Below are 14,616 nucleotides of genomic sequence, written 5' to 3' on the forward strand. Positions count from 1 at the left end.
GCAGCTCCTCAACCTGAATAAAGAAGCAAAGATGTGACGTTAGAAACCAAAGTTCCTCTTGAAAGTGTTGAATGTTTCAGAATGTGTTCAGAGCTGAAGAAGGTTTAGAAAGTAGAAGTTTAGAAAGTGGAAACTCCAAACAGCTGAAGCCAACAGGATGCAGGTTCAAAGCAGTCCCATCCAAAAAGGGACAAAGAGCAGTTTTTTTGTTTTTAATAATTTTATTCTGAATATGAAATGGGGGCAGCACAGTGTGTTAGTGGTTAGCACTGTTGCCTCACATCAAAAAGGTTCCTGGTTTGAAACCCATCAGGGACCTTTCTGTGTGGAGTCTGCATGTTCTCCCTGTGCTTGTGTGGGTTTTCTCCAGGTACTCTGGTTTCCTCCCACAGTCCAAAAACATGTATGTCAGGTTGATTGGTGACTCTAAATTGCCCATAGGAGTGAGTGTGAGTGTGTGAGGTTGTTTGTCTCTATGTGGCCCTGTGATGGACTGGGGACCTGTCCAGGGTGGACCCCTGCCTTTCACCCCAAGAGAGCTGGGATAGGCTCCAGCAGGTCCCTGTAACCCTGGTTGGGAATAAGGGGGTCTAGATAAAATATTATACACAAATTACACATGTTTCAAATACCCGTCCTAACCTTAAAAAACCTAAACTAGCCCTTTATACACGACAAAAGCAAAAAATCTTTAAGCCCATTCAAGTAAAATAAGACAATTTAGAAATAAAAAAACTAAACTATTAATTTGATTGATCAGTATACGAGAGAATATGTTCTTGTAATTGACTCCATGTGTCCATATATTCAGATTCATTATTTTGCAGCCTAAATGCTTTTCTATCTAAATGATATCAGTGAATATTATTAAAATAATATTATTATTATCTAAAATATATTATATAACAATATTATGGTTTTTGTTAACATCCATATTGAACTGAAAAACTGATCCACACCTAATTTTCTGACACTCACACAACAGATGCAGCAATTTTAGACCCATTTTAAACAACTTAGATGGGAAACAATATAATCTATTTACAATCCTAAACTGTCTCAATTTATTTTTAATGCATCTAAAAGGTTTTTTAGCATTTGTCCAAATTTCCTTCCATGAGATATAATTTTCCTGCATTTGTAGATTTCTAAGGGTCAAAGAGGTGTCACTGATATGTTTTCTTTTCTCCAGGCTCAGTGTGGTTCACACAGACAAACTGAGCAGCACAATGAGGACTTTGTCCATTTCAACTGACTGAATGAGGGATTATTAGGCTGCACTAACTGGGACTCCCAACAGGTGAGTCCAAGGTCAACCACCTGCTCCAAATCCAATGGCAACATCTAAAAAGGGGCCAATAGTCTAGTCCAGGACCTGTTTGGATTTCTGTGTGGAAGAAGCTGTCTGGAAGTTGAGGTTCAGCTTGTGCTTAGGGTTCACCAAGTAGTGCTTCTGGTTTGGCTTTGTCTCCAGGAAATCAATGGAAGTCAATGGAATGTCCTCTGAAGTGATGGAAACACACCTGTCTGTGTGTGTTCTCAACCATCAATATCAATGATCAAAGAAATATTTCTACTGCATCAAAGAAACTGGATCCATTTCCAACAAATATTAGTCCAGAGGATTTTCTGCTGACACATGTGACTCTTTAGACACAATGAGACCAACTTTCTGTGAGACTCAGTCATTTGGGACTAAAGACTGAATTTAGCCTCAGAAAAATCCAAAGACAGGAAAAGAAAATCAACTTCAATAGAAGTTATGTCTGTGCAAACACTGAGTTCAAACAATAATTCAACACTAAAGATCTACAATAGGAACAAACAGTCAGTGAACTGACCTCAGAGTCTCCAGTCTACAGTCTGGACTCTGCAGTCCACCACACAGCTGCTGCACCCCTGGATCCTTCAGGTAGTTGTGACTCAGGTCCAGGTGTCTCAGATGGGAGGGGTTGGACTTCAGAGCTGAGGCCAGATAACCACAGCTGGTCTCTGACAACCTGCACTTGTCCAACCTGAATAAAGAATCAAAGAAGGAGATCCAATGTGACACTGATGTTGATGACAATGAGGATGGTGATGATGATGATGACAATTCTTCTTCTTTTCATTAGAATAATGAGATGAGATCAACTTGATTAATCCCTGAAGGGAAATGTAGAATGATAATAATGAGAAGAATAATATGAGAACAGTCAGAATAATAGTAATAATAGTCTGACTATATCATGATATTATTGTCAGCACATGGGAAGAGAAGCTGCTTTTCAGCCAACAGCAGAATCAATCTAGTTGATGGCTCATACTGTCACTGTGCAGCTTAAAAGTTTCCTGCTTAAAGTTTGTTGACCCAGTTCCAAAGTGCAGCAAAACAATGCATTGAATTGTTCCTCCTTATTCTATCTGAGCCAAGGAAGCTCCCCCAGGCTCTCCTGTCTCCTGTCTCTTCCCTCTCTGCATCTTCTTCTCTGGCTTTATTGGCTGCAGCCTCAGCACAGCACAGAGGTAAAGCAGCAGCAGCAGCAGCAGCTCAGACACTAAACACAGCTCAACCACCTGGACACATGATTTCATCTGTGTGTCTCTGTGCTCCACATGTGCTTTCATTTCTATGGGATCAACTTTATAGAGACACTGTGGATTTGTTCTTCACAATGAGATTTGGATCAGGGAACAAACTGGGTGGACAGTGTCAGGACCAAAAGCTGCTGGCTTCAGTTCAGGAACAAAAACTACTCAAAGCTTCTTCACACAGCATCAGGATTTGAGGCCTTGGCAATGACAACAGGCTGACAACTGCTTTCTAATGGCTCAGTCCCAATGCACAGACCAGATCATGTCCTTGTGTTGGGACTGATCCCCACTGTGTCATTGGCCACTAAACACAAGCTTTGGAATCCCATTCATAGATTGTTGACAACTGACTGTGTCATATGTTTTCTCTGAGTTTCATCAAGTGAGAAAAATCAGATAGAAATGCAGAGAAAATCCAACATTATCGTCAGCAAACTGATGCTTATTGTGTGGTTTTTGGGACAAAGCAAGACCCAATGTCCACTACAGGGACGTGTTCTTCCCCAAAAAGAAAGAGGACTTTGTTTCTCACAGCCCAAAGTCTTCACTTCTATTCCAAAATGGAAATATTCCAACCTTTTTCCTTCTGGCTCTCAGGAGGATCAGGTCAGATATTAGTCTGGTCTAATATTGACATATTGTTGGGATCCAAACTTGGACAAACACTGGACAGTTTCAGTTGAAACAGTTTCAGCTTTGGACTGTTTCCACAGTTTGTTTAGAAACACAAAGGATTCAGAACAACTTCCTGAGAGATGACATTTTTGGGACACTCTGTTCTTCAAAGCTTCTATAGAAAGAAACACATCATTATTAATATGACTATTCAATATGAGTGAACACACATTATTGAAGACAGCTCAGTGAAATGAAGTGAAACTGAAGGAATCATTCTTAGTCTGCTGAGAATAGAAGAACAATGAAAACACTGAATGGAACAACCAACATTCACAGGAGCTTTAGTTGTGGATTCAACATCTAAGATCTACAATAGGAACAGTCAGTCAACTGACCTCAGAGTCTCCAGTCTACAGTGTGGACTCTGCAGTCCACCACACAGCTGCTGCACTGCTGGATCCTGCAGGCCCCAGTTCAGACTCAGGTCCAGTTCTGTCAGATGGGAGGGGTTGGACTTCAGAGCTGAGGCCACGACTTCACAGTGAGTCTCTGAGAGTCCACATTCATAAAGTCTGTGAGGACACATATATTAGAAAAGCTGTTATTGTGACAGAGACAATATATTGAGTTGAATCACTTGATGTCAAACAGGGACATGTCCTGTTGTGTCTTCACATCAGTGGTTCAGCTGATCTTCTCTCAGTGGGTTGGACATGAAATAAGAATTCTTCTCACTCTCTGTCACACTGCACACGCTTCATCTTTGTTCTGCTTTCATCTTGGACAGGAAGCAGAGAAAACTCAGTTCCTTTGGAACTTCCACAACAGGCCTGTCCCTGTTTATTCCAATGTTGGACATTTGTCCACATGTGGCAGAAAAACATCAGTGTGTGAAGAGAAACAGAAGAAAAATGTGTCCCATGGAAAAACCATTGGAAAGAAAAAGAAGAACTGTGTTCATTCACTGGACAGAGAGAAAAAAACAACAGGAACATCTGCAGCTTTTGGACTGACACCATTTGGAACAGCTCAAGAACATCTGGGACAAAATCCAGCTGCTGTCATTCTCACAATAAACAAGAGGAACATTATGGTGATGATCCCCCAAGTGAAAAATCAATCTATTGTTTCAGACTTCAATTCTACTTTTAGCAGATAAAGTGTGTTCACACATTTTACCAAGTGTATTTGTGCTTGTGTTGAAACGTAGTAAAAGTACATTTTTGGTGAGTCTCCAAAGTACAAGATTAGTCAAAGAGTTACTGAGACAAAAAAAGCAGATTCAAAGTCAATGTTTGCAAAGTATATTGAAATGATCTCATTACTTCATTAGTCATTTAGCAGATTTCTTCAAAGTGCACTTTACTTTCAACAGATTTTGAAGTATATTTAGTGATATTTTCCAAAAGTCTGTTCATGGTTTGTGTTTTTACTTCAAATTGTCTCATTCTCTTCCAAATATAATACTATGCCTCCATTTAACTTGAGCTCTATTTCAGTAGACTTATTTAAAGTACACAATGTATGTGTTCCTGGCTGTGGGAAAGTGGACTCTTGGAAGTGGTCTAATTCCTGTGGACAAAGTTTCACTTCAAAATACTCTTTCATACTACATGTTTACTTCATGTATTTTGGATGTTTGGACAGAATTCTTCGGAGAACTATGCAGAATCCTGAAGATCACTAAAATCCATGTCAGTCCCATAGTGGTGCAGCCAAATAATACTTTGACCTCACTAATAGAAAACACAAACTGTTGTTCCTGTTTATTGTTATTGTTGTTACCTTGAATGACTTGTTTTGTTCCAAAGCCCTTAAATGGCTGGATTTAATAGTGTTAGAGTTCAAATCAATATTTGTTGGACTGACGGGTTTTGGACTTTGTGTAGGAGTTCCGATTATTTTCAATCCTTTTAGAACGTCTTCAAAGTGCACTGGGCTTTTCAAAGTAAGAGCATTTGAGAACATGCTAACAGGAAGTAGTGCTTTTAGTCCAACATCATTGGATTGGAATCTAAGTCAAGTATCTACATTTCAGACTCAGTGTTTGGAGAATCCATTCAGAGGGCATTGTTGGTGTATTTATTAAACACACAATGATGCTTATAGTGGACTTATATTTACTAGGAATATCAATCCAATATCATTGTGTCTTTTAATGCAACATGTTCAACTTGGTTGCAATTTAACACAAAGTCAGTGGCTCATTTTCACAACAAATACTCAAATACTTGGAAAAATATACTTTGCATACTTTTTTCACATTTCAAACCTCATTCTATTGTATTTCATACATAGTTCAAATGAGTTCAGAGTATATTTCAAGTACATTTACTTTGGCTCAAAGTCTATTAGTAATACACTGTCAGTTTAATGTCACTAGAGATTTTGGACATTTGCAACAAGTCAACTTCAAATGTTTCATGTATATTTTAACAGTAGTGTAGTATTTTGGGCAGCAAAAGTACCCAATAATACGTGAAAAATAGGTTTTTCATGTACTAAAGCAGATTTATACTGCAGCTTCCAGCAACTTCACTGGTTTCATTTTAACACAACTTCAAGTATTTCAAAGTATTTCAAAAGTATACTCAATATACTTTTAGAAAATATACAACAATAGATTTTTTTCACTTGGGCACATCTGGACTTACTTAGCCTTTCTGCAGTTCCTCACAGCTGGAATCAGTCTCCGTCGTCCCTGGTCTGATGTGTTGTACTGGTTCAGGTCCAATTCATCCAGAACCTCCTCTGACATCTGCAGCATGTAGGCCAGAGCTGAGCACTGGATCCTAGAGAGTTCCTTCTCTGATCTGTTCCCTGACTTCAGGAACTCTTGGATCTCCTGATGGACTGAGTGGTCGTTCAGCTCCATCAGACAGTGGAAGATGTTGATGCTTCTGTCAGGAGAGATATCGTCTCTGTTCATCTTCTTCAGGTTGTTGATGGCTCTCTGGATGGTTTCTGGACTGGTCTTTGTCTGACCCAGCAGGCCTCCTAAGACTCTCTGGTTGGACTCCAGACAGAGGCCATGAAGGAAGCGGACAAACAGGTCCAGGTGGCCACTTTTACTTTCCAGGGATTTCTTCATGGCTCCCAACAGGAACATATCCAGAGATGACCTTGTGTACTTTCCCCCCATGAACTTGTCCAGTACCTGTGTCTTCCTGTTGATGTAACAGTGGACCATGTAGACTGCAGCCAGAAACTCCTGAACACTCAGATGAACAAAGCAGTAGACTGATTTCTGGAAGATCACACTCTCTCTTTTGAAGATCTCTGTACAGACTCCTGAGTACACCGAGGCCTCTGGGACATCCAAACCACACTGCTCCAGGTCTTCTTGGTAGAACATGATGTTTCCTAACTCCAGCTGTTCAAACGCCAGTCTCCCCAGCTTCTGAAGAACTTCCCCGTCAGCCTCCGTCAGCTGCCCTGGACTCGTCTCATGTCCCTCATGGTACCTGTGCTTCTTCCTGTTTGTCTGAACCAGCAGAAAGTGTGAGTACAGGTCAGTCAGGGTCTTGGGCAGCTCTCCTCTCTGCTCTGTGGTCAACATGTGCTCCAGAACTGTAGCAGTGATCCAGCAGAAGACTGGGATTTGACACATGATGTGGAGGCTCCTAGATGCCTTGATGTGTGAGATGATTCTGCTGGACAGCTCTTCATCCCTGGACCTCCTCCTGAAGTACTCGTCCTTCTGGGCGTCAGTGAAGCCTCGGACTTCTGCCAGCCTGTCCACACATGTAGGAGGGATCCGATTGGCCGCCGCGGGTCGGGAAGTTATCCAGACCAGAGCCGAGGGAAGCAGATTCCCCTGGATGAGGTTTGTCAGCAGATCATTGACTGAGGCCTCCTGTGTGACATCAGACACCACCTTACTGTTGTTGAAATCCAGTGAAAGTCTGCTTTCATCCAGGCCGTCAAAGATGAACAGAACTTTACAGACAGCCAGCTGCTCTGCTGTGACCTTCTGTAATGTTGGATGGAAAACATGGAGCAGCCTGAGAAGACTGATCTGCTCATCTTTGATCAGGTTCAGCTCCCTGAACGAAAGCAGGACCAGCAGACTGACGTCTTGGTTTTCTGAGCCCTCTGCCCAGTCCAGACTGAATTTCTGCACTGAGAAGGTTTTTCCAACACCAGCGACGCCGTTGGTCAGAACCACTCTGATGGGTCTCTGCTGGTCAGGGGAGGCTTTAAAGATCTCGTGGCACTTAATTGGTGTGTCATGGAGGGTCTCCATCTTGGAAATGGTCTCCAGCTGCCTGACCTCATGTTGGGTATTAACCTCTTCACTCAGTCCCTCTGTGATGTAGAGCTCAGTGTAGATCCTGTTGAGGAGGGTTCCACTTCCTGTTGGATCAGGTCCCTCAGTCACACGTTCACATCTCGTCCTCAGACTGGTCTTATGTTGATCTAAAACCTCCTGCAGACCAGAGTACACTGGAAGACAAGAAAAAGGGTCCAATCAAACAGACGTTTGTGTGACACAGAATCTCGACTGTGAAGGACCAACTCAAACGTAGAACAATCAGTGAGTCCTACTGGTTCTGGGTCTTTCTCCACACTTGCGACAGGGACAGTCTCCTGGTGAACCAGACTGGTCCCTGTATGAGGTGATGCACCATCTGCAGAACCAGTGTCCACAGCTGGTAGAGACTGGATCCTTCAGGACGTCCTGACACAAAGCACAGCTGGACAGCCGCTGCTCCTCAGAGACCTGAGTCCTGGTCCTGTCCCTGTGGACATGAAGCAAACTGGGATTAGTTGAGGTGGAGACATGTTGAGTGAGGAAACTTTCTTATTGTTGGACTGGACAGAAGCTGGAAACTCCCAGCTGTCTCCCAGCTGGCTTTAAATCAGTTTTCCTCCACAGCTGAACTGGCTGATAATGAAGTTTGGAATCTGATCAACATTCAACACTGAGTTTGTCAGTTTGCAAAGGTTTGCAGCTCAACATCAAGATGATCCAGTGAGATGTTCATTGAGGGAAAGAAAGAAGAGAGAAGAAGAGAAATGTGGTGAGAAACAGAAAAAGTGATAAGACAGAAACATTTCCATGTGACAGCAGAAATAAAGTCATCAAACAATGAGACTCCTCAGTCTGAACAAAGGAGATGGAATCATTTTACTAACTCAATGAAAAAGAACCAACTTCCTTTTCCAAAGTGCATCAATGACACCACGTCTGGAAGTGGATCAATCCCTTCAAAGCTGCACAATAACAGCAGGAAACTGAAGGAGAACTGCATGTTGGAGTTTTTTGGAAGGGTTTCAACCACTGCATTCCTGATGCAACAGCAGCACCAGGGGACTGCAAACATAACGCTGGGAACAACTAGGATGTTTTCAGTCACTACCACTGTAGACACAGGCTGAGCTCTATTTAGAACAGCCAGAGGCCTGAGCTGCTCCACATGTGGAAAGATGTGTTTCTCTTTCCTCAACTGCTTTAGTTTGACTTAGTCTCATTATTATGTGTGTGTGTGTTGTCAATCAACTGAAGCATTAAAGGGACAAACTGCTTCCTGTTTGGGTCCAGGATGGGCAGAGTGTTGCTGCATTGATCCAGTCCAGGACAACAGCAAAGGGAGGTTCAGTTTGTGGAACACAGTCTCACATTAGAAGAGACAGGTTTTCTTTAATGCTGGAAGAAATCTGTGCTGTTGTCAGTGCAGCCTTATCCAGGCCTGCTGTTAAGAGGACTTTGTTTCCAGCTGACTGCACGTCTCTTTATGCTACACACTTGTGGGAAATGGACTGAAACACAAGCCTTCAGAAAGTCCAGGCAGCTGATCCTGATGTCACGACCATGTTGTTGGGGAGACCTACAGCAGGTCGTCCTGTGGCTGCAGGACTTACTACCTTCCAAGCAGTTTGGTGGAAACTTCTGTCTAAATGTCTTTGTGACATCATGAGCATCTCCAGCTTTTTTTAAAGTCTGCAGGCAGAGTCCAACAGAGCGACTGAATAAATAGGCCACAGAATCAACATGCTAGATAAGATCAGATATTAGAATTGAACAATAGCTCAGCTCATCAATAAAATAATATCTACTCTCAGTCGTGTTGTCAGACTTGAAAGCAGAACTTTGCCTGCATCGTTGGAGGAGGGGGAGGAATCTGATGTGGCACATGGAGACACAGAAAGTATTTCCATGGTAGCAGATGCAGGTGCTGCACAGACAAAGTAAATCCTTAGCCCTGCACAATAAACAATGAATGACACTGTGTTAATGCTGATACAACAAAGCTCTAGAGGGGAATCTAGAAACAGGTTGGACTGTGATAACACAGGCTGATTCAAACTGGGCTTCCTTCAACATCAACTGATCATTGATCAATTCAGAATCAATACTACTGAGACCATCTATGTTCACTGACAGAAGGGCCAGATGGTGGAGTCTGTTCCGGCCCAGACCGTGTTAGGCTTTATGAGTTTAATAATCAGTCAGAAAAGCGGCCGACAAACAGAGACACCAAACCTAAACCCTGATCAGAGAGCAGAGCATAAAGCACAGCTCTGTTTCTTTAATGGGCTGTTCCTCATTGGTGCCACAATCTTACACATTAACATTAACGCTGCACATGTGTTTGCATCCAAAAAGCAGCTGTGTTCATTGGGACTGGTTGGCTCAGTGAACTACTGTGCTGCACAGTATTGAGCTTGGTCTCATATTCCATCCGTTGTGGACCTGCTTTGGCTGCGTAGAGTCAAAGTGATGCAGAGACATTTAATAATACTAAGAACTGACCACGTTAGCTCTGCAGCTGGAGCTGACGCTCTAGACTGGATGTTCACGTCCTTTCTCACTCGCTGTGAACTGCAGTGAAAAAACCAACCAGTCAACAGAGGTGTGCAGGGGGAGGGACCGTTACCACGGAGATGGTTTTCCACCTGGAAGCTGTGAATTCCTTCTGACGACTGCATTTAAATGCAGATGAAGAGCTTCGGTCTGTTGTTTCTGTCGGGGACTACACTAACTACTGACACGGCCTCTTAGAAACTCCAACCACAAATATGTTGATTGGTGTCAGTCGGCCTGAAATGTTTCCAGGAAACAGGTTTTTTCGGACTAAATATCTGATCCTCCAGCACAAAAGTCCGTTTTCTGCCCACAGCCTAAATTTGATATATTCTATATATATTTAAAGTTGGATATCTCCTCTCAACCATAGAGTGCAGCTCAAAGGGAAGCCAACGGGTCTCCTGCACCACAGCACTGCATTGTTTTGGTTTGTTTAATGAATCACAGGAAAGGACACCTGATGTTAGTGGATCAGGATTTTGTCTTCCAGACCACAGACTCATCTTCAGCTCAGTTTACACTAGCAACTGTCTCTTACCCCGAGTCTGAGGGTCCAGGTACCAGACTTAAGTTTGGAGGATTTAACTCTTTGGACCCGTCACTCTTCAAGGAGACACAGCTGGATCCTGCAGACCCTGGTCTGTCCTCCTCTTCCCTCCCACAAAGACTCATCTTCTGTGGTCTGAGAGGGAAACCAGGGACCCTGGAGACCAGAGGAACAAACCCAGTCAGCTGTCCCCCTGTAACGGCAGCAGCTTCTTATTGATTGGACATTAGTTTGATGGAACCATCCCAGAGACACAGTGAGACTGTGACGTCAGGAAACACAAGTCTAAACCAGACTCAATCCCAACATTCATCAATGACATGGATCAATATGTGCAGGTGTCATATTAACACTCACCCTGCTTCCCACTTCCTGTTTCCTCCTTCTTCTTCTCTGTGGACTTTAAAATGGAGTCTGACTTCACACTTTGCTCTTCTTCACATGTGGCAGTGAGTGGACGCTCTGCAACACAAACAGGAAGTCAACAACATAGGAAGTTCTCAGGGTCTCTCCCAGTGGAAACGGTCCCTCCAGAGGCCAGGTGGTCTCAGTGTTGAACATGTCTCTGGACTATCAGAGGACTATCCCAGTCCTCCTTAAAATAATTGTCCAATAAGTGTCAGTGAATCTGGAGCAGACTTTTATTTTGAAATGTCCCTCCCTGCTGTGTGTCTGTCAGCAGCTCCCTGAACAATTTTCAGCAGCTGCTTTCAGTTGATCTTAAACATGATCCTACAGGAACATCAGTGTTTCCTTCAGAACATATGAAAGACTTTGGTCTGAAAAGTCTCCTGTGTCATCAGGACATATTTGGTTGGAAATTCACTGAGTCCTGATGATTTGAATCGTGGCCAGATCTCCTCTCAGCTCTGTCAGGTGGAAAATGTCTGAGCTCAGAGTTTCAGCCTGACCAAGTGTTGTTGTTTGTTTCAGCCACTAGATGGAGCCAGAACATCTGGAGCTGCAGCTGGAGGGACTTCAACTCAGGAAAACTACAGATCACAGCAGAAACATCAGTCGATCCACTGATGGCAAATGAAACTGTTCCATCATATTTCAGTCCAAAGAAGAAACAACAGCTGTGGTTCTTTGTTTCCTGTCCCACTGACTGAATCTCAAGGCATTTGGTGTCGTTTTATGCTCATTGTTCATTTCTTTGTTGTTGTTTTGCATCTTTTTGCTTCACTTTTTGAAACTAACTAGAAATATGTCCCTTCAAACAGAAGAAACTGGGACTTTGGCTCAGACTCTGGCTCTGTTCTTAGAGCCCCTATACATATGCACATGTATGTGGAACCACATGTATGTGGAACATGTGTGGACCTGAATCCAGGGCCCTGATGGGGCCAGTATTTCCCTGAATACACACTGGACAATGGGTTTTATTCTGAGCTGGCTGAGATGGATCTGCAACTGTCAGCAGCTCTTTAACAAACAAGCACAATCACAATCGAACTGTGGCTGTAAAAAAGGAAGAAACAGTCGCTGACTCACTGACAAACAGTCTCAGGGTCTGAGTTCAGGACTGAAGGTCACAGGATCAGGTCTGGACCAGTCCCTCTTCACACACAGACACCTGGATCCCGGACACTCTGGTCTCTGTCTGTGGTACTGACCTCTGCAAACACAAACATGGTTTTATTGATTTCACATCAATCACTGATCAATCGACTGTTTATGGAGCCCTGAATCCACAAATGCTCACAGACAGGAAGTTTCAAAGTTTCTGAACCAGGCCATTCAAGTGACGCAGTAACAAAAGCACAAAACAGGAAGTCCAGCCACACGGACATGAAGCCAGAGTCCAGTGGACTCAGAGCAGGCAGCACAACAACTGTCTTTAAAGCTGGGCCTCTGTTCTGGGCTCAGCTGCAGCTTTAATGTGGATTCTTCAGAGGATCAGGACTTTGTGTCCACAGGAAGTCACGGCCTGTTGTTCCCTCCTTTAGTTTCAGTGGCTTTGTGTGGACGCAGGTTCTTCCCTCCACAGTCCACAGAGAGAAAAGTGAGTGTGAGCCTCCAACAGTCAGATCATAATAATGTTGGATTAACACTCACCTGCCTCAGCTTCACTTTTCCTCCTCCTGCTGTCTGCTCTCAACATGGAGTCTGAGCTCACCCACTGAACACTTCCTGCTGCGCCACAGGAAGTCACATGACTCTGTGGTTACAGCAGTACCACTATACACACATGAGTACACTACCCGCTCTGATCTGGGTTTAATGTTGTACTGCAGCTCTACTGGGTACTGAACTTACAGGTGCTACTTATATACTTCTAGCCTGCTTTTTAGTGTATTTGCAGTACACTTTGAAGTACACAGCAAATAAACTGTGATATATACTGTTAGTTAGTACTCACATTACACTCCAATCCTTTTAGTGTATTTGCAGAAAGACCAGTCCAACCAGGACCCCAAGCCCACTACACAACAAAGTCCAGGACATGGTCCCAGCAGCTGGTACTCTGAGGGTCCAGGTACCAACAAGTGGACAACATGAATTAAATCCAACACAGCAACACACACAATGTGACTATTTACTCTAAAGTACTCCACCTAATACTACAAGACAAATACCTAAATGTTGTGTATAAGTAGGGATGGGAACTGAGACCAGGACCAGTATTGATTCTGCCTATTTGCCCGATTCTTTATCGATTCGCTTATTGATTCCTGATCAGGTCAATATGAGCCAAGTTTCCGTCAGTCAAACTAAAGTCCAGGCTGGATCTACTTTTTGTTTCTGACGCCCTTTTCCCAGAAAGGTCCCAGAGCTGTCGTCTCCAGAAACTCACAGGAAACAGGACGACAGCTCTTCAACACGACTCGGACTTTCACCTTTCACAGAAACTACTGAGCAAAAATCCTCAATATATAAAAACTGCTGCCCCTCAGACCACGGACCAGACCAGCGCCCCCTAGAGTCGGTCCCTGTAATGGTCCGTCCCACCGACAGGACACTTTTGGCTCCAAGCCCTGCTGCTAAAACGGGTCCGGACTGAAAACCAGCCTCCGGATCTCAAGCTCCTCCGACTAAACCTGCAGTTCCAGTCGCTGCTTCTCATGGAGAGTTAATGTTCCAGAACAACATGAGGAGGATCTGTCGAAGATCCAAAGTCAAACTGTCAAACTGTTTTCACCGCGGTAGAAAAACTGCGTCATGTTTATCAGCTGCGGCCCAACGTCCTCATCCGGTTCCAAACCCGCTGTCCGGGTCTAAACGGAGTCCTGGGTCCACTACAGTCCACCTGGACCCTGAACTGGAGCCTCGGACAATGAAACCATAAAGAAAATAAATGTCAGACTTACCCTGCGTCCTTTGCTGTGAAGGGCTGAAGTCAGGCTGCTTCGTCCCACGTGATTTACTGGAAAATCCCAGTTTCCAGTGAAACATGAGGGAAACTGTTTTTTTCATCAGAACTGTCCAAAGTCCCTGTGGACCCGGAGTATTTCCTCCTAGATTGTGCCTGTGGAAACACCCAGACCATAACAGGAAATGAATCCACATCCTGTGTTGGAACCTGCTCCTGTGCTGTTGTCAGGCCCTGACACAGTCCATCATTTCTTTGTATAAAATATATATATATTGTATATTTTCTAAAAATAGTGGCGACCTTTACTTTGAAGAGCTGACGTCAGTTTGCTTCGTCCCACGTGATTTACTGGAAACCCCCTGGTTTAGACCAAAACATCGCGATAACAAGAGGAACTTCAGAACTATCCAAAGTATTTCCTGTTAGTTTGTGCCTGTGGAAACACCCAGACCATAACAGGAATCAGTGTTTGATATTGTTTTCTGCTTCACCTGACACACAACAGACACATGTAGGCCTGAGACAGGCAGGTCTGATCCACTGATATTACATAGACATCACATGTTTTGAATCCAGCTGCAGTGGGGCAGCAATCAAACAGAAAATCCCATTTTGTCCCACTTTCACACACACAACCTCAGCCTCACTCCCAGTCTGAGTCCACGTGCAGGGAGACGAGACAGAATCACACAGTGGATCAGAAAAGACCAAGAGGAGGGAGGTGATTTAGCAGAAGTTCACTCTCAGAGA

The 14,616-nt window shown here is 43.6% G+C and overlaps 1 protein-coding gene and 1 long non-coding RNA gene across 4 annotated transcripts; both read right to left on the reverse strand.

Moving 5' to 3' along the window:
- Window positions 1–1,828: 1,828 nt before the first annotated feature.
- On the reverse strand, window positions 1,829–10,957 carry LOC113129586 (protein NLRC3-like). Its single transcript, XM_026305646.1, has 6 exons — window positions 10,908–10,957; window positions 10,542–10,743; window positions 7,741–7,934; window positions 5,847–7,638; window positions 3,588–3,764; window positions 1,829–2,015 (listed from the first exon to the last, which is right to left on the reverse strand). The coding sequence occupies exons 2-6, from the start codon at window positions 10,673–10,675 to the stop codon at window positions 1,829–1,831; spliced, it is 2,484 nt and encodes an 827-aa protein (XP_026161431.1). The 5' UTR covers window positions 10,676–10,743; window positions 10,908–10,957.
- LOC113129587 (uncharacterized) lies at window positions 10,954–13,855 on the reverse strand. 3 transcript variants are annotated; one of them, XR_003295622.1, is made up of 4 exons: window positions 12,913–13,855; window positions 12,609–12,731; window positions 11,377–12,168; window positions 10,954–11,012 (listed from the first exon to the last, which is right to left on the reverse strand). It is a non-coding gene; the product is annotated as an uncharacterized LOC113129587 (long non-coding RNA). The 3 variants fall into 3 exon arrangements; XR_003295623.1 differs by having other exon boundaries at window positions 10,956–11,012; window positions 12,045–12,168; XR_003295621.1 differs by lacking the exon at window positions 10,954–11,012 and having other exon boundaries at window positions 11,737–12,168; window positions 12,609–12,686.
- Window positions 13,856–14,616: the final 761 nt, after the last annotated feature.

Source organism: Mastacembelus armatus, unplaced genomic scaffold (genome assembly GCF_900324485.2).
Source record: "Mastacembelus armatus unplaced genomic scaffold, fMasArm1.2, whole genome shotgun sequence".
NCBI classification, from domain to species: Eukaryota; Metazoa; Chordata; class Actinopteri; order Synbranchiformes; family Mastacembelidae; genus Mastacembelus; species Mastacembelus armatus.

Bases quoted from the DNA above. Each gene is read 5' to 3' on its own strand.
- LOC113129586 (XM_026305646.1), bottom strand. From the start codon at position 10,675: ATGAGTCTTTGTGGGAGGGAAGAGGAGGACAGACCAGGGTCTGCAGGA. The intron at 7,639-7,740 runs GTAGGACTCACT...CTTGTCTTCCAG, and splicing joins TGGAGAAAGACCCAGAACCA to TGTACTCTGGTCTGCAGGAG. The intron at 2,016-3,587 runs GTCAGTTGACTG...TTCTTTATTCAG, and splicing joins TGTAGACTGGAGACTCTGAG to GTTGGACAAGTGCAGGTTGT.